Genomic DNA, 23,885 nt, shown 5'->3' with positions numbered 1-23,885 from the left:
AATAAATAAATGTATGGCCTTGTTGCCCAACTACGGTGCATGCCCAAAAGGCCACTTTCGACTCGGCTCTCCTTTGTTCGGCCCTAGTGGGAATTTTCTCATTTGCTTAAACAAAAAGAAAATCTCTATCCCACCCTCGCCCCCCCCCCTCCCTCCCTTCCTTTTGCACCCCTGACGAACGTCGGACAGTTATTATCTCCCTTTGGCCCCACTTAAGGCCAATCGTGAATTTAAATATACGGGGAGGGGGAGGAATAATGCATCTCTTTGGCACGGGGTTTGCCGGGGTCTCTGCCGTATGAAAGGCCCCACGGAGAGGCGAGGCAGCAGCTGTTTGAGATTCCAGGCTGGCGCTGGGGGCTTTGTTCCCGGATAAGCCCCTCCGAATAAGGCCGTGGGGGAAAAGGCTGGCTTTCATCTCCAAGATGGGCAGGAAAGGGGGGTCTCTGGCAAGGCCCAGCGCCCACAAACCGCCGAGCGCCAGGGAACCAGCTGGGATGCCCAAGGAAGAGGGAGAGGGACCGGTTCACAGGGAGAAAAGAGGGTCTTTTTTGCAGAATGTCGCAGGAAACGAGGCCAAAATTGGCCGCTCTAGTTGCAAGCGCCTCCCCGGAAAAGCCAGGATGCCCACAAGTAGAGACCAAAATGCATTGCTTTTAGCAAAGAGGCCATGCCAAGAAGGTGCCCACATTAGGTGCCAAAGTGTGATTCTTTAAGAAATAGGTAACACCTAGAAGGTGCCCAAAGTAAGATGCAAAAATGTAATGCTTTTTAAAAAAAGGCCATGCCAAGAAGGTGCACACAGTTAGATGCAAAGGAGTCATTAGGGAAACAACCATGCCAAGAAGGTGTCCAAAGATAGGTGCAAAAGTGGGGTTATTCTTTTTTAAAAGGCATGCCAAGAAGGTGCACAAAGTTAGATGCAAAAGTGTGATTCTTTAAGAAATAGGTAACACCTAGAAGTGCCCAAAGTTAGACGCAAAAATGTAATGCTTTTTAAAAAAGGCCATGCCAAGAAGGTGCACACAGTTAGATGCAAAGGTGTCATTAGGGAAACAACCATGCCAAGAAGGTGCCCAAAGATAGGTGCAAAAGTGTGGTTATTTCTTTTTTTAAAAAGGCCATGCCAAGAAGGTGCCCACATTAGGTGCCAAAGTGTGATTCTTTAAGAAATAGGTAGCACCTAGAAGGTGCCCAAAGTTAGAAGCAAAAATGTAATGCCTTTTTTAAAAGGCCATGCAAAGAAGTTGCCCAAAGTTAGATGCAAAGGTGTCATTAGGGAAACAACCATGCCAAGAAGGTGCCCAAAGATAGGTGTAAAAGTGTGGCTTTTCTTTTTTAAAAGGCCATGCTAAGAAGGTGCCCAAAGTTAGATTCAAATATGTCACTCTCAAGAAAACAAGCCAAGCCAAAAAAGTGTCCAAAGTTAGGTGCAAGGATGCAGTGCATTGGAAAGAAGCTGTGCTGAGAAGGTGCCCAAAGTGAGAGGCTACACCACAATTTTCTGGAAAAGAGTCCATGCCAAGAAGGTCATAGAATCAGAGACTCGTAGAATCCTAGAGTTGGAAGAACCATCCAGAAGGTGCCCAAAGTTCGAAGTAAAAATACAAATCCAAGAAAGTGCCCAAAGTAAAATTCAAAACTGCAGTTTTCTGGAAAAGAAGACGTGCTAAGAAGGTGCTGAAAGTTAGAACCAAAAAATGCAATTCTCTGGAAAAAGGAGCCGTGCTGAGAAGGTGCCCCAAATTAGAGGCAAACGTGTAGCTCTTTGGAAAAGATGCCGTGCCAAGAAGGGAGGCATCCGGACTGCAAATGAGGCCGGCAGAAAGCCCGGTGGCCACAAAGTCCAGAAGGATATTGCACGGGTTAGGAAATTGTCTTGGTGTCGGATTGGATTGCAATTCCCAGACTTCTGCATCCTGCATGACTGTCTTCTGGGCCAAAAAAGGAACTTCATGAAGTCTGACATTCAGTGTTTTTCCCAAGGTTAATATAGTTTCTTATCTTTTGTGTTGTGCAAACACAAACTTACTACTTAGGCGATCCCTCGACGTTCGAGGACGATGGTCTTCCAACCTTGGTATCTTGGGCGTGTGTTCTTAGGTGACTGAAGAGACCGATTCTTGACCCGCATATTCTCCCGCAGTGAGGACATCGGTTTCCAGGTGGAAGGCGGTCCCGGTCGGGGTTAGCTTGACGCTCCTTCCTCTTGGCACGTTTCTCCCTTAAGCCCTCCGTTCGTGCCTCTTCAAACTCCGCAGCACTGCTGGTCACAGCTGACCTCCAATTAGAGCGCTCAAGGGCCAGGGCTTCCCAGTTCTCAGTGTCTATGCCACAGTTTTTAAGGTTGGCTTTGAGCCCATCTTTAAATCTCTTTTCCTGCCCTCCAACATTCCGTTTCCCATTCTTGAGTTCAGAGTAGAGGAGCTGCTTTGGGAGACGGTGATCGGGCATTCGGACAACGTGGCCAGTCCAACGGAGTTGATGGCGTAAGAGCATCGCTTCAATGCTGGTGGTCTTTGCTTCCTCAAGCACGCTGACATTTGTCCGCCTGTCTTCCCAAGAGATTTGCAGGATTTTCCTGAGACAACGCTGATGGAAACGCTCCAGGAGTTTGGTGTGACGTCTGTACACAGTCCACGTTTCGCAGGCATAGAGCAGGGTTGGGAGGACAATGGCTTTATAAACAAGCACCTTGGTCTCTCTACGGATGTCCCGGTCATCGAACACTCTCTGCTTCATACGGAAAAATGCTGCACTCGCAGAGCTCAGGCGGTGTTGTATTTCAGTGTCGATGTTGACTTTTGTGGAGAGGTGGCTACCAAGGTAGCGGAAATGGTCAACATTTTCTAATGTTGCACCGTTAAGCTGTATTCCTGGCTTTGCAGAGGGATTAGCTGGTGCCTGTTGGAAGAGCACTTTGGTTTTCTCGATGTTCAGTGAGAGGCCGAGCTTCTCGTATGCTTCTGCGAAGGTGTTTAGAGTGGCTTGTAGGTCTTCTTCTGAACGCGCACAGACTACGTTGTCATCAGCATATTGGAGTTCTATAACAGATGTTGTGGTGACCTTGGTTTTGGCTCTCAGTCTGCTGAGGTTAAATAGCTTGCCATCTGTCCGATAGATGATTTCCACTCCGGTGGGAAGCTTCCCATCAACAAGGTGAAGTATCATAGCGATGAAGATGGAAAATAAGGTGGGGGCAATAACACATCCCTGCTTGACACCTGATTCAACCTTAAATGGGTCACTTTGGGAGCCGTTGCTGTCCAAGACTGTTGCCATCATGTCATCATGGAGGAGCCGCAGGATGTTCACAAATTTGTCAGGGCACCCGATTTTTTGGAGGATGGTCCAGAGAGCGCTGCGATTCACTGTGTCGAATGCCTTTGCAAGGTCAATGAATGCCATGTACAGAGGTTGGTTTTGTTCCCTGCATTTTTCTTGGAGCTGTCGAGCAGTGAAGATCATGTCCACTGTTCCTCTGGAGGGGCGGAAGCCATTCTGGGATTCTGGGAGGGTGTCTTCTGAGACAGGGAGAAGGCGGTTTGCAAGGATTCTTGCGAGGATTTTCCCGGCGGAGGTTAGAAGGGAGATACCACGATAGTTCCCGCAGTCTGTTCTGTCCCCTTTCTTGAAAAGGGTGATGATGGTGGCATCCTTGAAGTCTGCTGGGATTTTCTCGGTCATCCACACCTTTTCAATAAGCTGGTGGAGTTGTTGCATCAGCTCAGGTCCACCCTCTTTGAAGATTTCAGCGGGAATCCCATCAGGTCCGCTAGCTTTGTTGTTTTTTTGTTGGCTGATGGCATTGCTGACTTCTTCCAAACTAGGCAGTGCTGCAAGCTCATCCCTGGTTTGTTGTTGCGGGATTTGTGAGAGGGTCTCTTCGGCCACATTGGAGCTGCGATTCAGCAGGTTCTGGTAGTGCTCTTTCCAACGTAGTGCAATTGATGTTTTGTCCTTCAGAATTTTGGTTCCATCTGATGAGCGTAGGGGCTGTATGCCATGGTTTCTTGGTCCATAAATGATCTTTGTGGCTTTGAAAAATCCCTGAGCGTCATGGGTATCTGCAAGGTGTTGGATTTCTTCAGCCTTCTTTGTCCACCAGATGTTCTTGAGTTCTCTGGTCCTTCTTTGGACCTCGGCTTTTGCACTGGCATAGATCTTTTTCTTGGCAGCACAGTTGGTGTCTCTCTGCCATGTTTGGAAGGCTTTCCTTTTGTTATCAATCAGCTGTTGGATCTCTTTGTCGTTATCATCAAACCAGTCTTGATGTTTCTTAGTTAGGTATCCAATGCTTTCTTCGCAGGCTGTGATGATGGAGGTCTTCAGTTTGTTCCAATGTTCCTCAACATTTTCGGGGTGTTCTGTGGGTAGATGATCTTTGAGTGTTGTTTGGAGAAGGGCTCGTTTGGAGGGCACCTGAAGGGCTTGGGTGTTCATTTTTCGCCTTGTTTTCCTTCCTTGGAGTCTGCGTTTGGGGACGATCTTGATAGCCATCGTGGATCGGATTAGCCTGTGGTCTGTCCAGCAGTCATCAGTACCTGTCATGGCTCTTGTGAGAAGCACATCGCGGCGGTCTCTGGCACGTGTGATAACATAGTCCAGGAGGTGCCAATGCTTTGACCGAGGGTGCTTCCATGATGTCTTGAGCTTGTTTTTCTGGCGGAAGAGCGTGTTGGTGATGACAAGGTTGTGCTCTCCGCATTTGGTGAGAAGCAAGATGCCATTCGAGTTGCTGTTTCCGACCCCGTCTTTTCCTATGATCCCTGGCCACAGGTCAGAGTCCCTTCCGACTCTTGCGTTAAAGTCCCCCAGGAGGATGATTTTGTCCTCCTTAGGTATCTCCGATAGGATGGTATCCAGCTGACAGTAAAATTTTTCCTTGATGTCTTCGTCAGCATCTAGAGTTGGTGCATAGGCGCATATGATGGTTGCCTGTTGGTTTTTGGCAAGGTTAATTCGGAGGGTTGAAAGTCGTTCGTTGATGCCAGTGGGTGCTTCAGTCAGGTGCTTCACCAGGTCGTTTCTGATAGCAAAGCCAACTCCGTGTATTCTTCTTCGCTCTTCTTCAGGTAGTCCCTTCCAGAAGAAGGTGTAGCCTCCCTTTTCTTCCTTCAGCTGCCCCTCTCCTGCTCTCCGGGTCTCCTGAAGGGCTGCTATGTCGATCTTGAAGCGTCCCAGCTCTCTTGCAATGAGAGCAGTCCTGCGTTCGGGGCGCTCGCTGTCAGTGTTATCTAACAATGTCCGTACGTTCCATGTTCCAAAGTTCATTTTTCTTTTTTGGCCGCAGAGTGGTGACCCCTCTGGACGCGGCAGTCCAGTCAGGGTAGGAGAGGCAGACTATGTTTAGGGCACCTTTTCTAGCCCCTTCCCCGTGTGGGGTGAGCAGAGCGGATCCTAAAAAGGGCTGCTCAGTCATGGATACAGCTGCCGGACTACTCAACTGCCTCGGTCCTTGAGGTAGAACGACTGAGTCCATATCCACCGCCCATGTGCCAGTCTGTGACTAGGGGCTTCCAGATTTCACAGTCCTGCCCCCGTCGCCACTCGCTGATCGCCATGGGACTTTTGTAGGTTTGTTTTTATTTTTGTTGGAAGACGCCTGTGCGTGATTTTTTTTAATGTGTGGAGGTCGGTGCACGGCCGGTCAACACACAGTCTTCACAGAGTGAGGTTCCAGCAGTGGTGTGGTTAACACAACGACAGTGGCTTCTCAGTCTGTTGCAGCCTTCTTCCGCCTTCACAGCCGTTGTAACATGTACCATGTTATCCTCCGCCTGCTCCGCCGTTGAGGTCTTTGGGTCTTCGGATTGTGCTTGGTCACAAAGAGAGTAACATCAAGACATAACCTTAAACAGCGTTTTCTCCCCTTTGGGTGGAATACGATGTGTCAGAGTGGTTTGAGTGTTGAGTTGGGACCCTGGAGGAGCAGGGTTCGAATCCTATCAAATTCAGACAAAGGCAATGGCCAACCTCCTTGGAAAAAAATCCCAGGCATGAAAATCCTTGGAGAGGCAATAGTTTGAGTGTCGGACTACAGCTCTGGAGATCGTGGTTCGAATTCCCATTTATGTATTTTGGTAAACCAAAGCTTTGAGGTTCAGTCCTAAACATCTCTTGGTGACTCTCCTCCAGGTAAGGCTCCTCTGAAATGCCCACCTCCAAGCTTTTGGCTCCTTGCTTCCAAAACAGACACTATATTTGGACAGTCGAACCAATGGTCTTGAATTGAAGCTTGGAAATATGACAGTTTTGCATATTGTTTTGAACCATTGCAGTTACTCGTAATGAAACTTGAGTGTTTAAGAAAGGCAACTCAAGTTCCATCTGCACTGTCATATAATGTAATTTGAAACAGCATTATATGGCCAGTATAGACTCATTGACCCTGTATTGTGCATACAGGGTCAATCTCCAGCTGTCCAGGTGAAACCTCTCCAGTTAAGACCCTTACAAAACGCCCATCTCCAAGATGTTGGTTATCTGCTTCCAAACTGCATTATATGACTCGACAGTGACCATATAATGTGCTTTCAAATGACATTATTCGGCAGTGTCGTTGTGTTCTTAGGCATCCAAATGCAGCCATGAAGTGGATTGCTTGCTAGCAAGTGAATGATAAGGATGCCCCGTACTTTCCTTTTCGACTAAGCTGCCCAGACGCTGAGCTCCTAGCAAGAAATGAGTGATAGGAGTGGCCAACCGCTGATATTTTTAGCCAGGAAAGAGGAGACGGGGCTGGGAATCTGGAGGGTGAGAGAGTCTTCAGAACAGCTCGACTCAGCAGGGTCGGCATGCTTGAAATTCTGCAAGGAGAGGAGAGTTTCAGGCTGGATCTGCGTTATATGCTATGGGTAGTAGTAGACCCATGCAATGCAAGTCAAATGCATTATATGGTTCTACACTGACCATATAGTGCCGTTCCAAATTGCATTATCAATACACATAATAAAAGTGAAAAATGTGGAGGAGGTGTCCACTTGCACAGGCAACCTCCTGTTGTGACTCAGCTGGAGTCTCAGAGTGACTCTGATGGGGATTGTGGGATTCGGGTTCCTGATGTTCAAGATGATGGGATTCAGGTTCAAGGTGACTCTGATGGGAATTATGGGATTCAGGTTCAGAGTGTCCCTGCCGTGAGAGATGAGGACCAGGGAGGCATTCCCACAACAGGGAACTGGCCGTTTGGAATTTCGGGTTCGCAGGAGTGTCAGAATAGCAAACAAGAAAGAGGTCAGAGGCCAAAGAAATGCGTTCATTCTATGCAGGGAATATTAAATATTAAAGGGTGTGCTGAGAGAGGAACCTTTGTCAAAAGCAATGTCTCGTTTGGGTCTAGAAGCAGCTCATGCTTTCTCGGATTATCTTGCAGCTTTGTGTGTTCAAGTTCATGGGACTTTGTCATGTATTAATGGAACCTTGTTTGATGCCTAGTGTTTTCTTGGATTATTCTTTATCCTTGGTTTTGCAACAATCTTTTGGATCTTTACTTTTGCTTTTTAAGAAGTATTTATTTCCTATTTCCTAATCTATATATATAAAAGGGTAATGAAATTTCGGCCTAGGGAAAAACAACAAAACTACACATCCCAGAAACACTAAACTTGGCAGCACAACCCCTCATCCATGCCTCTACGTTCATACAACAAAAAGAAAAGAAAAATAAAGTCCTAATTAGAGGGAGAGGAAGAATTGTTTTTATCCAATTGCTGCCAGTTAGAAGGCTATGCTCCGCCCACATGGACTCCTAGCAACCCACTCAGCCCAGGGGACAGGCAGAGTTAGGCCTCACTTAGGCCTCTTCCACACTACCTATAAAATACAGATTATATGATTTCCCATACCACCATACTTCGCCACAGCAACGCGTGGCCGGGCACAGCTAGTCTATATATATAAAAGGGTAATGAAATTTCGTCCTAGGAAAAAACAACAACACTACACATCCCAGAAACACTAAACTTGGCAGCACAACCCCTCATCCATGCCTCTACGTTCATACAACAAAAGGAAAAGAAAAATAAAGTCCTAATTAGAGGGAGAGGAATAATTGGTTTTATCCAATTGCTGCCAGTTAGAAAGCTAAGCTCTGCCTACTTGGTCTCCTAGCAACCCACTCAGCCCAGGGGACAGGCAGAGTTAGGCCTCACCTAGGCCTCTTCCACACTTCCTATAAAATACAGATTATATGATTTGAACTGGATTATATGGCAGTGTAGACTCAAGGCCCTTCCACACAGCTATATAACCCATTTATAATCTTATATTATATTCAGGACTGAGCTGCTGAACTTCTGGACCGAAAGGTCGCAGGCTTGAATTGGGGGAGCGGAGAGAGCCCCCATTGTTAGCCCCAGCTTCTGTCAACTCTAAAGTTCAAAAATATGCAAATGAGAGTACATGAATAGATACTGCTCCGGCGGGAAGGTACCGGCGCTCCATGCAGTTATGCCACATGACCTTGGAGGAGTCTACGGACAACGCTGGCTCTTCGGCTTAGAAATGGAGATGACCCCCAACCCCCAGAGTCAGACACGACTGGACTTAATCTCAGGGGAAAACCTTTACCCTTTACCTTAACTACCACCAATTCCTCAATACTTTATTTTCCATACCACCAGACTTCGCCACAGCTATGTGTGGCCGGGCACAGCTAGTAAACTACCAAAGACTTCAACCTGTGTACAGCCTGGTGTGTTCAGCAAGGTGAAACTAACCTGCGGTGCGATACCTCTCACCTCCACAAACAACTCTAGTTCCCACTGAGCAGGAGACACCATGGCCCTCCCTCCACCGACATGCAGGTTATAGTGAGTGCCATGAATATGTCGCCAAAACCCTGCCCGTGTCCTCCACAAACACCATCCTGCCCGCCACCCAGGTGAAGTCTTTCATGCAGGGACAATTTCATCCGAGATGTTCTGTTTTTCCTCCAGAATGGACATCCTAGAGTTCCTTAATTTGCATAACCCCACCCACTGCCTCTCCCTTAACCCTTTCCTACCCTTTTCTATGGAACACAGCAAACAGAGGAATTGATCCGCAACTGAACAAGAGGTTTGGGGATAATTCCCCATGATTTACAAGAGTTGTACCCTTTTCTACCCTTAACAGGAATTTTGGGAGTTGAAGTCCAAAACATCTGGAGGGCCCAAGTTTGCCTATGCCTGTTCTAGATGTTTTGTTAGCATCCCATTTCCTCTTCTTCTTTGGGGAAAAATATAACCCAAGCTTTCCTTCTTTTCTCCTCCAGAATGCCGGTCCGAAGTCCGGGTGTCCGTTCCGGTGGTCATTGAGGCTCTTTTGGGCCAAGACGTGCACATGTTGTGCAGTCACACAGGGACCGATGGGGACGGCTACGTCTTGGTGGAGTGGTTCATTGTGAGTATTCAACCGAAGGCACTTAACCCATTACTAGAAAGATTCAGAAAGTTTCTCAGAAATCTATCCTTCCCTCAAAGCTGAATTTAAGACAATGTGAGAGTAGCCTTGGGCACCACAGAGTTCCTTGATAAGCATCATGGAAGAGTTGAAGTCCTGGTGTCCATTGATTCAGGAGGCATTTGAGTCTCCTTCATTCAGAGAAAAATAGGGGGGGGGGGATAAACACCACCACAACCACTACAACAACAACAACTACAATTTCATAATATACAAGAGTGAATGAAAAGTAATGCCTCCACCTTCGTAACTCCTCAACAGAAGGCAGTCCTGGTCTGCGGCAGGTCCTAACTTGTTCAGTAGATTCTCCTCTACAGTTAGTTCCATTTGGCGGGAAGCCTTAGCATTGAACGGTTGTGTTGTTAAAGGGCGAAGTATGGAACCCTGCGCAGACGGGCAAGCCTTAGCATTGGACGGTTGTGTTGTTAAAGTGCGAAGTATGGAACCCTGCGCAGACGGGGAAGCCTTAGCATTGAACGGTTGTGTTGTTAAAGGGCGAAGTATGGAACCCTGTGCAGACGGGGAAGCCTTAGCAATGAACGGTTGTGTTGTTAAAGTGCAAAGTATGGAACCCTGCGCAGACGGGGAAGCCTTAGCATTGAACGGTTGTGTTGTTAAAGGGCGAAGTATGGAACCCTGTGCAGACGGGGAAGCCTTAGCATTGAACAGTTGTGTTGTTAAAGTGCCAAGTATGGAACCCTGCGCAGACGGGGAAGCCTTAGCATTGAACGGTTGTGTTGTTAAAGGGCGAAGTATGGAACCCTGCGCAGACGGGGAAGCCTTAGCATTGGACAGTTGTGTTGTTAAAGGGCGAAGTATGGAACCCTGCGCAGACGGGGAAGCCTTAGCATTGAACAGTTGTGTTGTTAAAGTGCCAAGTATGGAACCCTGCGCAGACGGGGAAGCCTTAGCATTGGACAGTTGTGTTGTTAAAGGGCGAAGTATGGAACCCTGTGCAGACGGGGAAGCCTTAGCATTGAACAGTTGTGTTGTTAAAGTGCCAAGTATGGAACCCTGCGCAGACGGGGAAGCCTTAGCATTGAACGGTTGTGTTGTTAAAGGGCGAAGTATGGAACCCTGCGCAGACGGGGAAGCCTTAGCATTGGACAGTTGTGTTGTTAAAGGGCGAAGTATGGAACCCTGCACAGACGGGGAAGCCTTAGCACTGGACGGTTGTGTTGTTAAAGTGCGAAGTATGGAACCCTGCGCAGACGGGGAAGCCTTAGCATTGAATGGTTGTGTTGTTAAAGGGCGAAGTATGGAACCCTGCGCAGACGGGGAAGCCTTAGCATTGAACGGTTGTGTTGTTAAAGTGCAAAGTATGGAACCCTGCGCAGACGGGGAAGCCTTAGCATTGAACGGTTGTGTTGTTAAAGTGCCAAGTATGGAACCCTGCGCAGACGGGGAAGCCTTAGCATTGGACAGTTGTGTTGTTAAAGTGCGAAGTATGGAACCCTGCGCAGACGGGGAAGCCTTAGCATTGAACGGTTGTGTTGTTAAAGGGCGAAGTATGGAACCCTGTGCAGACGGGGAAGCCTTAGCATTGGACAGTTGTGTTGTTAAAGTGCCAAGTATGGAACCCTGTTCAGACGGAGAAGCCTTAGCATTGAACGGTTGTGTTGTTGAAGTGCCAAGTATGAAACCCTGCATTTGATTTATTAAAATATTCCGATCCAAACCCAAGTAATGAAGGTGGAGGCATTACTTTTCATTCAGCCCTCGTAAATTGTTGCAATCTTAGAACAAATGCAATTTGGAATTAATGCAGTGAAATTGGATAAAATACAAATTTTAGAAAATGGAAAACTCTCTAAGAAATTTAGTCCCATTTGGACCGTTTTGAGACTCATTTAAGAGAGGAAAGCAATAATAACAATAGTCAATACTCTTAATAATAATTTTTGCCAGTTGCTTGAAGATGCTGGTTGCTTGAGTTCTTGTTAACTGAGAGTCTTTTGTGATGATGATGATGATGATGATGATGATGATGATGATGATAATAATAATAATAATAATAATAATAATAATTTGCTGGTTGCTTGAAAGTTCTGTTTCCTTGAGTTCTGGTTAACAGAGTCAAGTGTGATGATGATGATGATGATGATGATATTTTTGCCAGTTGCTTGAAAGTGCTGGTTTCTTGAGGTCTTGTTAATAATAATAATAATAATAATAAAACTTTATTTATATCCCGCCACCATCTCCCCAACGGGGACTCGGGGCGGCTTACATGGGGCCATGCCCAGGACAATACAATATAGCAAAATATAAAAACAACATATCATAATACAATTACAACAATACAAAAATAATCATGTATAGTACAACACAAAATCAAAAAAGCAATATAACAGGGCGGGCCTCATGAACACTCAGTTAAAACCTGGGGTGAGAAAAAGATAAGAATAAAACCACGGGGAGCAGAGACATAAAATAGCAAACAGTCTGGAGGATAGATGATGGGGGGAGTAACAAAAAAGTGTGTAACAGTTACTCTCCGAAAGCACATCGGAAGAGCCATGTTTTTAGATCTTTCCTAAAGTCTGAAAGAGTGGGGGCTTGCCTGATTTCAATGGGCAATGAGTTCCACAAACGGGGGGCCACAGCGGAAAAGGCCCTCTCCCTAGTTCCTACAAGGCGGGTCTGGGATAAAGGCAGTGGCGACAGGAGGGCCTCCCCTGACGATCGCAGCGATCGGGCAGGCTTATGGTAGGAGATACGGTCACGAAGGTAGGTGGGTCCCAAACCATTTAGGGCTTTATAGATGATGGTCTGCACCTTGAATTGGGATCGGAAAATGAACGGCAGCCAGTGGAGCTCCTTAAACAGGGGAGTAGATCTCTCCCTGTAGCTCGCCCCCGTTATTAATCTGGCAGCCGAGCGTTGGACCAGTTGTAATTTCCGAGCCGTCTTCAAGGGAAGCCCCACGTAGAGCGCATTACAGTAGTCCAGTCTAGAGGTAACTAGGGCATGCACCACCGTGGTCAAGTCAGACTTCACGAGGTATGGTCGCAGTTGGCGCACAAGTTTGAGTTGTGCAAAAGCCCTCCCGGCCACTGCCGACACCTGAGCCTCAAGCGTCAACGCTGAATCCAGGACCCCCAAACTGCGGACCTGTGATTTCAGGGGGAGTGCGACCCCGTCCAGCACAGATTGCCACCCGATACCCCGATCCGACGCGCGACTGACCAGGAGGGCCTCTGTCTTGTCAGGATTGATCCTCAGCTTGTTCCTCCTCATCCAGTCCGCCACAGCGGCCAGGCACTGGTTCAGAATCCGAGGGGCTTCCTTGGAGTCAGATGGGAACGAGTAGTGGATTTGCGTGTCATCTGCGTAGAGATGGCAACGCCCTCCAAAACTCCGGATGACCTCTCCCAGCGGTTTCATGTAGATGTTAAATAGCATGGGGGATAAAATAGACCCTTGCGGGACCCCACAGGTCAAAGGCCAGGGGTCCGAGCAGGTGTCCCCCAGCTTCACCATCTGGGAACGGCCCTCCAGGAAGGACTGGAGCCACTGCAAAACAGTGCCACCAAGCCCCATCCCAGACAGCCGTCCCAGAAGGATACCATGGTCGATGGTATCGAAAGCCGCTGAGATGTCCAGGAGAACCAGCAGGGTCACACTCCCCCTGTCCAGTTCCCTGCAGAGGTCATCCACCAAGGTGACCAAGGCCGTCTCGGTGCTGTGCCCAGGCCTGAAGCCAGACTGCGAGCGGTCCAGAAAATCAGTGTCATCGAGGAATTCCTGGAGCTGCGTGGCAACCACCCGCTCCAGAACCTGAGAGTTAACTGAGAGTCTTTTGTGATAATAATAGTAATAATAATAATAATAATAATAATAATAATCCAGACTGACAAAGTTCTGGAACACAACACACCAGACATCACAGTTGTGGAAAAGAACAAGGTTTGGATCATTGATGTTGCCATCCCAGGTGACAGTCGCATAGATGAAAAACAACAGGAAAAACTCAGCCGCTATCAGGACCTCAAGATTGAACTTCAAAGACTCTGGCAGAAACCAGTACAGGTGGTCCCGGTGGTGATGGGCACACTGGGTGCTGTGCCAAAAGATCTCAGCCGGCATTTGGAAACAATAGACATTGACAAAATCACCATCTGCCAACTGCAAAAGGCCACCCTACTGGGATCTGCACACATCATCAGAAAATACATCACACAGTCCTAGACACTTGGGAAGTGTTCGACTTGTGGTTTTGCGAAACGAAATCCAGCATGTCTATCTTGTTTGCTGTGCCATACAACGTCGTTGTGTTGATAATAATAATAATAATAATTTGCTGGTTGCTTGAAAGTTCTGTTTCCTAGAGTTCTGGTTAATAGAGTCACGTGTGATGATGATGATGATGATGATGATGATATTTTTGCCATTTGCTTGAAAGTGCTGGTTGCTTGAGGTCTTGTTAACCAAGAGTCTCTTGTAATAATATTGCATAATAATATAATTTATTTATTTATTTTTTATTTCCAGAATTTATACCCCGCCCTTCTCACCCGGGGGGACTCAGGGCGGCTTACACAGTTGGCAACATTTAATGCCAAGAACATAATAATAAAACAAAAAACAGTACATATAATCAATTAAAACTATAAAAATACATCATTAAAATACATTATAAAAATTAAAACATATGTAAATTAGATCCATTTGTCTAAAAACCTCATGCTTTAGCCTTCAATCGGACCATGTCGACGTTATCATATTACTCGTTAAAAGCTTGTGCACACAGCCATGTTTTCACAGCCTTTCTGAAACCCAGAAGAGTTGGGGCTTGTCGGATATTTGTGGGGAGGGTGTTCCACAGCCGAGTGGGGAGCCACCACCGAGAAGGCCCTGTCCCTCGTTCCCACCAGCCGCACCTGCGAGGCAGGTGGGACCGAGAGCAGGGCCTCTCCAGATGATCTTAGGGATCTAGCTGGCTCATATGAGGAGATACGTTCGGATAAGTAAATTGGGCCAGAACCGTTTAGGGCTTTATAGGTCAAGACCAGCACTTTGAATTGGGCTCGGTAGCATATCGGCAGCCAGTGGAGCTGGCTTAGCAGGGGGGTGGTACGCTCCCTGTTTGCCGCCCCAGTTATTAGTCTGGCTGCCGCCCGTTGTACTAGTTGGAGCTTCCGGGCCGTCTTCAGAGGCAACCCCACGTAGAGAGCGTTGCAGTAGTCCAAACGGGATGTAACCAGAGCGTGGACCACCGTGGCCAAGTCAGACCTCCCAAGGAACGGGCGCAGCTGGCGCACAAGTCTGAGTTGTGCGAAGGCTCCCCTGGCCACCGCTGAGACTTGGGGTTCCAGGCTCAGCGATGAGTCCAGGAGAAGAACCCCCAGACTGCGAACCTGTGTCTTCAGGGGGAGTGTGACCCCGTCCAACACAGGCTGTAACCCTATTCCCTGTTCAGCCTTACGACTGACCAGGAGGACCTCTGTCTTGTCTGGATTAAGTTTCAATTTGTTGGCCCTCATCCAGTCCGACACAGAGGCCAGACACCGGTTCAGGACCTGAACAGCCTCCTGAGTGACAGGTGGGAAGGAGTGACAGAGCTGGGCATCATCTGCGTACAGATGACACCGCACCCCGAAACTCCGGGTGATCTCTCCCAGCGGCTTCATGTAGATGTTGAACATGGGGGACAGTACTGACCCCTGCGGGACCCCACAAGACAATGGTTGTGGGGTCGAGCAGGTGTCCCCCAATATTCTAAGCAAATATCTCTAATATCCCAGGCCCTTGGGACGAGCCCAATAGTTAGAGACGAATCCCAGACACTTGGACTTAATATGCGTGTGTGCTGTGTTGTTATGTACAAATAAATAAATAGAGTAATAATAGTAACTTGATGGTTATGTTCCAGACGGACAAAACGGGGACGCAGCGGCGCGTGGCGTATGACGAGCGTGGTCAGCAAGGGGTGGACGGCGGGACGGAGTACAAGGACCGGGCCTCCATGGACGCCGAGCACGGCCTGGTCATCCGGGCGGCCGAGGTGGGCGACGAGAGGGAGTTCCTCTGCCAGGTGACCACCTCCTCGGGGACCGACGTGGGAGTGACCCAGCTCAAGGTCTTCGGTGAGATCCCTCCCGCTCCGGGGTTCAGATATAGAAGGCTCAGGCCGTCCCCGAGTTACAAACAGCACACAGGACCTTGCTGGTCTGCTCGGACCTCTCCGTGGCTTTTGATACCTGCGGGATGGGACTGGGAGGCGCTGTGCTGGAGGGGTTCCGGTCTTTGTTCATTTATTTAGAGCAGGGATTCCCAAAGTGGGCGCTACCGCCCCCTGGTGGGCGCTGCAGGGATCCAGGGGGGTGGTGATGGCACCTATTAGGACACGGGGGCGGGGCCAGGAGAGGGGCGGGGCCTCTTCCGAAGTGCCGGAGACAGGGCTGAGCACCTTAGCTATCTACCTCACTACCTACCTACCTACTTATCTACCTTTCTATCTACCTACCTACCTGGCTATCTACCTATCTACCTAGCTAACTACCTACTTACCTACCTACCTATCTACCTACCTAGCTATCTACCTACCTACCTATCTAGCTATCTACCTATCTAGCTATCTACCTACCTATCTAGCTACCTACCAACCTGTCTACCTACCTATCTATCTACCTACCTAGCTATCTAGCTATCTACCTACTAACCAACCTACCTACCTATCTACCTACCTATCTACCTACCTATCTACCTATCTAGCTACCTACCAAACTGTCTACCTATCTATCTACCTATCTATCTAGCTACCTACCTACCTACCTACCTACCTATCTATCTATCTATCTAGCTACCTACCTACCTATCTACCTACCTATCTAGCTACCTACCTACCTACCTATCTTCCTACCTATCTATCTATCTACCTACCTATCTACCTACCTATATCTATCTATCTACCTACCTACCTACCTACCTAGCTAGCTAGCTACTTATCTATCTAGCTACCTACCTACCTAGCTACCTACCTAGCTATCTACCTACCTACCTATCTACCTACCTACCTATCTAGCTATCTACCTATCTAGCTATCTACCTACCTATCTAGCTACCTACCAACCTGTCTACCTACCTATCTATCTACCTACCTAGCTATCTAGCTATCTACCTACCAACCAACCTATCTACCTACCTATCTACCTACCTATCTACCTATCTAGCTACCTACCAACCTGTCTACCTATCTATCTACCTATCTAGCTATCTAGCTACCTACCTACCTACCTACCTATCTACCTATCTATTTACCTACCTATCTATCTATCTATCTAGCTACCTACCTACCTATCTACCTACCTATCTACCTACCTACCTATCTTCCTACCTATCTATCTATCTACCTACCTACCTATCTACCTACCTATATCTATCTATCTACCTATCTACCTACCTAGCTAGCTAGCTACTTACCTATCTAGCTACCTACCTACCTACCTAGCTACCTACCTACCTACCTAGCTATCTACCTACCTACCTAGCTATCTACCTACCTACCTATCTAGCTATCTACCTACCTATCTAAAAGAAATCACAGGATTGTATATTTTGGCAAATGGTAGATTTGAGTGAAGCCCAAAGGATTGGATCGATGACAAATTGGATAGGATACAATAGGATAGGATAGATATATGTGTGTGTGTGTGGCTGGAGTTACACTTATAAAATGTAACTGTTCCAACTTATGTATAAATTCAACTTAAGACCGAACCTACAGAACCTATCGGACTGCCTGTATTCATACTGGAACCCCCAGCATTCCTGGCTATTGGCTCGGTGCTGGGATATGCACCCTTGCAATAACCCTTTCCATCATTCTTTTATCTATCCGAATCTATTTCTTCCTGACGGCCAGGTTTTTTTTCCTGCCCGGCAACAGGTAATTTGCCTACCTGCAAAAAGCCACTTTCCCTCCCGCCTGGAGCACAACACCTGGAGAAGAGTCACCCAGGAACAAAGACTTGAGTGTCTCCTTTGCGTTGCATAATGTCTGCAAATTGCTGTGTTTTGCTAGAAAACCGGCACCGCTTTCGAAGCCTGTTTGCAATTCAGGTCTTACCGTATATACTCGAGTATAAGCCGACCCAAATATAAGCCGAGGCACCTAATTTTACCACCAAAAAAAATGGGAAAACATTGACTCCAGTATAAGCCGAGGGTGGTAAATTTCAGACATAAAAATAGATACCAATAAAATTACATTAATTGAGGCATCAGTAGGTTAAACATTTTTGAATATTTACATAAAGCTCAAATTGAAGAAAAGACTGTCCAACTCTGATAAAATCATTATTCTCATCTTCTTCAATGTGCTTATGTATCCTTTTAATAATAATAGAGTAAAATAATACATGTAATAATAATAATAATAATAATAATAATAATAATAATAATAATAATAATATAAATACAGGAAAATAATACAAGTAATATTAAATAGAATTAAATAATAAATGCAATAATAATAATAATAAGATCAGAGTGAAATAATAAATGTATTAATAATAAAAATAATAAAAATAGAGTAAAATAAATGTAATAGTAGCAATAATAATAGAGAAAAATTATCAATGTACCATATATTCTCGCGTATAAGCTGACCCAAATATAAGCCAACCAGGACCCTCACCCGAGTATAAGCCGTGGGGGCCTTTTTCAGTCTTAAAAAAAGGGCTGAAAAACTAGGCTTATACTTGAGTATATACAGTAATAATAAATAGAGTAAAATAATAAATGCAATAATAATAATAATAATAATAATAATAATAATAATAATAATATCAGAGTGAAATAATGAATGTATTAATAATAAAAATAAAAATAGAGTAAAATAAATGTAATAGTAGCAACAATAATAGAGAAAAATAATAAATGTAATAATACCAATAATAATAGAGAAAAATAATAAGTGTACCATATATTCTCGAGTATAAGCTGACCCAAATATAAGCCAACCAGGACCCTCACCTGAGTATAAGCCGAGGGGGGCTTTTTCAGTCTTAAAAAAAGGGCTGAAAAACTAGGTTTATACTCGAGTATATACAGTATTTAGTCTGTGAGTTTTGTGAGTTTTGCAGCAAAAACAGCATTTTCCCAGTTGAAATGACACTTCCTTCACCAAATGAAACAGCTGGAGTTTTGCACCAGCTCTTAGTTGGATGGATATCATAAAGAGAACTGAGAAAATGTTGGCTATGTGACCTTTTATCTGTTTTCTAATATGTGTGTGTGTGTGTGTGTGTGTGTGTGTGTGTGTAGTTTCAAGGCTGGGGAGCAGGTAGGACAGTGATAAAAAGAACAGAAACAATGGAGAAAATGTAAAATTTGCCTCTCTTCAAAAACAAAGTCCTTATCAGCAAGGAAAGGTTCCCAAAGACCAACATTGGGAGATTCCTGAAGCAATACGGAGATGGGTTTGTCTCTTTATCTGCAAGAGGAAATTTCCGCAAACTTCCCCTTTTATTTTTTTGCCTTGGAGACAAACAAACACAGCTGATATCCTGTTTGCATTCCCAGCCTTTCAGCAAAGGTCTGCAATTTGCACAAAGCTTGGAGCCCTTGGAGACTAAGTGTGGAACGAACGCTCACTATTTTCCACCCCCAGGCTGAAAAATGCGATTCCCAACATGGGCATTGTGTCCCTTCCAACATCTCTGACGAAATGTCAATCTTTCCACAGATTCTCCCGAACCTCCAGAGCTCCAGAAGAACACGGCGACCCTTTCCGTGACTGGAGAATTCGCTTCCGAGGTGACTTTAACCTTCCGTTTTCTTCATTATCCCCCCCCCCCCCCTGCATTTATTGTTTTAAATATAAAATCCGTTTTCTAGTCTATGAACCAATAGGATGGTTCCTATTGACCAGGAACAAGTCTTCGCCATTCCATACCGAATGAGCTTGGCAACTCTTTCCCCACAAAACTCTGCCGCTTGTGTCCTCAACACAGCGTTTTGGCGACGATGCGCAGCTGCGGGAATGGCTGACCGGCTGGTTGAGGATGCAAGCGGCAGAGTTTTGTGGGGAAGGAGTTGCCAAGCTCATTCATCGCTATGATAAGTGCCTAGATTTGAATGGCGACTATGTTGAGAAGTGGTATTTGGGTGTGGCTTTCAACTGCATATGGTAAATGTTTTCTCCTATACTTTTTGAGGACGCAAGTGGCAGAGTTTAGTGGGGAAGGAGTTGCCAAGCTCATTCATCACTATGATAAGTGCCTAGATTTGAATGGCGACTATGTTGAGAAGTGGTATTTGGGTGTGGCTTTCAACTGCATATGGTAAATGTTTTCTCCTATACCTTTTGAGGACGCAAGTGGCAGAGATTTGTGGGGAAGGAGTTGCCAAGCTCATTCATCGCTGTGATAAGTGCCTAGATTTGAATGGCGACTATGTTGAGAAGTGGTATTTGGGTGTGGCTTTCAACTGCATATGGTAAATGTTTTCTCCTATACTTTTTGAGGACGCAAGTGGCAGAGTTTAGTGGGGAAGGAGTTGCCAAGCTCATTCATCACTATGATAAGTGCCTAGATTTGAATGGCGACTATGTTGAGAAGTGGTATTTGGGTGTGGCTTTCAACTGCATATGGTAAATGTTTTCTCCTATACCTTTTGAGGACGCAAGTGGCAGAGATTTGTGGGGAAGGAGTTGCCAAGCTCATTCATCGCTATGATAAGTGCCTAGATTTGAATGGCGACTATGTTGAGAAGTGGTATTTGGGTGTGGCTTTCAACTGCATATGGTAAATGTTTTCTCCTATACCTTTTGAGGACGCAAGTGGCAGAGATTTGTGGGGAAGGAGTTGCCAAGCTCATTCATCGCTATGATAAGTGCCTAGATTTGAATGGCGACTATGTTGAGAAGTGGTATTTGGGTGTGGCTTTCAACTGCATATGGTAAATGTTTTCTCCTATACTTTTTGAGGGCGCAAGTGGCAGAGTTTTGTGGGGAAGGAGTTGCCAAGCTCATTCATCACTATGATAAGTGCCTAGATTTGAATGGCGACTATGTTGAGAAGTGGTGTTTGGGTCTGGCTTTCAACTGCATATGGTACATGTTTTCTCCTATACTTTGTTCATTTTTAATTCCAAAACATAATCTACTTTTTGGATAACCCTCGTAATTATAAGAAGAAGCAATAATAATAATTCAGTGCCTTTATTTATGGAGAAATTGTTATATTCCTGGGAATATCTGAATAAGCATGGAGATTTCTGGGATATCTTATGGGAGTGCTTTACCGGAAAAGCAGGGAGCTAGACTGTTTAATTGATGACCTCTGGAATAATAGATAGTATAATTAGAACAGGATGGATTCAACATTGGTATTTTCATTAAGACATCCTAGTCTATAGGTAAAGGTAAAGGTTACCCCAGATGTTAAGTCCAGTCATGTCTGACTCTGGGAGTTGGTGCTCATCTCCATTTCTAAGCTGAAGAGCCGGCGTTGTCCATAGACACATCCAAGGCCATGTGGCCGGCATGAGAAATGCTCTGACTCACTGCCTGCATATTATAATTTATTATGCTTTATTTTATTTAATAAAAGAACATTCCTAAAATAAAAAAGTGATACAACAGACCATAGGATAATTCTGCCTGAAATGCATGCATTTGTATTCTACCATCTAAGGAAATACATTAAAAAGTATTCTTAATGTACTAAAAAGCAAAAATATACTATTCTAGGAGTAAGAACATGATTTATTACTAGCCTTAATGGAATATAGACTCATCATAAATGCACGTTATATTATTCTTCTATATCTCTCTGTTAACCAAATGATGACATACTGCTTGGAAATCCTGACTAATTGTATTATTATTATTATTATTATTATTATTATTATTATTATTATTATTATTATTTTATTATGACACAGCAAACAAGATAGATATGCTGGATTTCTTATCATAAAATCACAAGTCAAACACTTCCCAAGCGTTTAGGACTGTGTGATGTATTTTCGGCTGATGCGTGCAGATCCCAGTCGGGTGGCCTTTTGCAGTTGGCAGATCATAATTTTGTCAATTTCTATTGTTTCCAAATGCCGGCTAAGGTCTTTTGGCACGGCACCCAATGTGCCGATCACCACCGGGACCACCTGAACTGGTTTTGGCCAGAGTCTTTGAAGTTCAATCTTGAGGTCCTGATAGGGTTGTTATTATTATTATTATTATTATTATTATTATTATTATTATTATTATTATTTTTCCAACTGTCGTACTGGAACAACAATGATTGTTTAGTTTAACTTTAACAGTTTTTGGCAGTTCTTTGTTCGAACATTACCAATGTCAGCTGGTTCTTACCTAGCGATTTTACTCAAAGTGTTTAATGCCAGTGCTAATGCTTTTTCGCTTTTGCTTTTTGGTGTGTTTCTTTGCCAAGTACTTTTGCATTTTTATATAAAAAATGTTGCTGTAAGCATTAAAATAATAATAATAATAATAATAATAATAATAATAATAATAATAATAATAATTCAGTGCCTTCTTTTTCTCCCCCTTCCCAGATAGCTACTTGCACCAGCAAAAATGCCCACCCGGTGCCAGCCATCAGCTGGTACAAGGATGGACGCCTCCTCAATCCCTCCACAGAACACAACAAAGGTCAGGATGCCGTTTAAAAATATGTAATGATTATGTCTCTCTTGTGGTGGAGCCTTGGTTTGGTTCCAGGATGTTCAAGTCCCATGACGGGCAGTGGCATCTCTTATATCAATGCCATTGATAGGTGCAACAAATGTGAATTTTTTAGTTTACAGATGTCATGTTTAATTGCGTTTTAAAAGTCATGTTTAATTGCGTTTTAAAAGGGTCAATATTTTAGTTACTCTGCACTCATGAGTTGGTTGCCATCGAGAAGTGGGCGGAGCCAACTGCCGTTTTGGTGGAGAAGTGCAGGTTTGAAAAAGAAGCAGTTAGTCTGTGCCCTGAGAAGGTACAGTGAAGACTGACCCTCAGTTGAAGGGATCAGGGAGACTCAAATGCTTAATTTTGAGTCAATTTAAAATAAGTTTGGTGACTTATTTTAAGGGAGTCTGTGCCCTGGTGAGGTACAGTGAAGACTGACCCTCCATTGAAGGGATCAGGGAGACTCAAATGTTTAATTTTGAGTCAATTTAAAATAAGTTTGGTGACTTATTTTAAGGGAGTCTGTGCCCTGGTGAGGTACAGTGAAGACTGACCCTCCGTTGAAGGGATCAGGGAGACTCAAATGTTTAATTTTGAGTCAATTTAAAATAAGTTTGGTGACTTATTTTAAGGGAGTCTGTGCCCTGGTGAGGTACAGTGAAGACTGACCCTCTGTTGAAGGGATCAGGGAGACTCAAATGCTTAATTTTGAGTCAATTTAAAATAAGTTTGGTGACTTATTTTAAGGGAGTCTGTGCCCTGGTGAGGTACAGTGAAGACTGACCCTCCATTGAAGGGATCAGGGAGACTCAAATGTTTAATTTTGAGTCAATTTAAAATAAGTTTGGTGACTTATTTTAAGGGAGTCTGTGCCCTGATGAGATACAGTGAAGACTGACCCTCCGTTGAAGGGATCAGGGAGACTCAAATGCTTATTTTTGAGTCAATTTAAAATAAGTTTGGTGACTTATTTTAAGGGAGTCTGTGCCCTGATAAGGTACAGTGAAGACTGGCCCTCCGTTGAAGGGATCAGGGAGAATCAAATGCTTAATTTTGAGTCAATTTAAAATAAGTTTGGTGACTTATTTTAAGGGAGTCTGTGCCCTGATGAGGTACAGTGAAGACTGACCCTCCGTTGAAGGGATCAGGGAGACTCAAATGCTTAATTTTGAGTCAATTTAAAATAAGTTTGGTGACTTATTTTAAGGGAGTCTGTGTCCTGGTGAGGTACAGTGAAGACTGACCCTCCGTTGAAGGGATCAGGGAGACTCAAATGCTTAATTTTGAGTCAATTTAAAATAAGTTTGGTGACTTATTTTAAGGGAGTCTGTGCCCTGATGAGATACAGTGAAGACTGACCCTCCGTTGAAGGGATCAGGGAGACTCAAATGCTTAATTTTGAGTCAATTTAAAATAAGTTTGGTGACTTATTTTAAGGGAGTCTGTGCCCTGATGAGGTACAGTGAAGACTGACCCTCCGTTGAAGGGATCAGGGAGACTCAAATGCTTAATTTTGAGTCAATTTAAAATAAGTTTGGTGACTTATTTTAAGGGAGTCTGTGCCCTGATGAGGTACAGTGAAGACTGACCCTCCGTTGAAGGGATCAGGGAGACTCAAATGCTTAATTTTGAGTCAATTTAAAATAAGTTTGGTGACTTATTTTAAGGGAGTCTGTGCCCTGATGAGGTACAGTGAAGACTGACCCTCCGTTGAAGGGATCAGGGAGACTCAAATGCTTAATTTTGAGTCAATTTAAAATAAGTTTGGTGACTTATTTTAAGGGAGTCTGTGCCC

At 45.0% G+C, this 23,885-nt stretch overlaps 1 protein-coding gene across 3 annotated transcripts in view; it reads left to right on the top strand.

The window, feature by feature from the left end:
• bcam (basal cell adhesion molecule (Lutheran blood group)) overlaps positions 1-23,885 on the top strand; it is a 134,927-nt gene that overhangs the window by 86,147 nt on the left and 24,895 nt on the right. For all 3 annotated transcript variants that reach the window (XM_062962097.1, XM_062962096.1, XM_062962095.1), the window contains exons 2-5: positions 9,257-9,384; positions 15,320-15,533; positions 19,136-19,206; positions 21,970-22,066. In XM_062962097.1, coding sequence (XP_062818167.1) covers positions 9,257-9,384; positions 15,320-15,533; positions 19,136-19,206; positions 21,970-22,066 — 510 coding nt within the window. The remainder of the gene's footprint in view (positions 1-9,256; positions 9,385-15,319; positions 15,534-19,135; positions 19,207-21,969; positions 22,067-23,885) is intronic.

The sequence above is a fragment of the Anolis carolinensis genome, unplaced genomic scaffold (genome assembly GCF_035594765.1).
Source record: "Anolis carolinensis isolate JA03-04 unplaced genomic scaffold, rAnoCar3.1.pri scaffold_10, whole genome shotgun sequence".
NCBI classification, from domain to species: Eukaryota; Metazoa; Chordata; class Lepidosauria; order Squamata; family Dactyloidae; genus Anolis; species Anolis carolinensis.
This window is presented reverse-complemented; position numbering and strand designations above follow the sequence as displayed.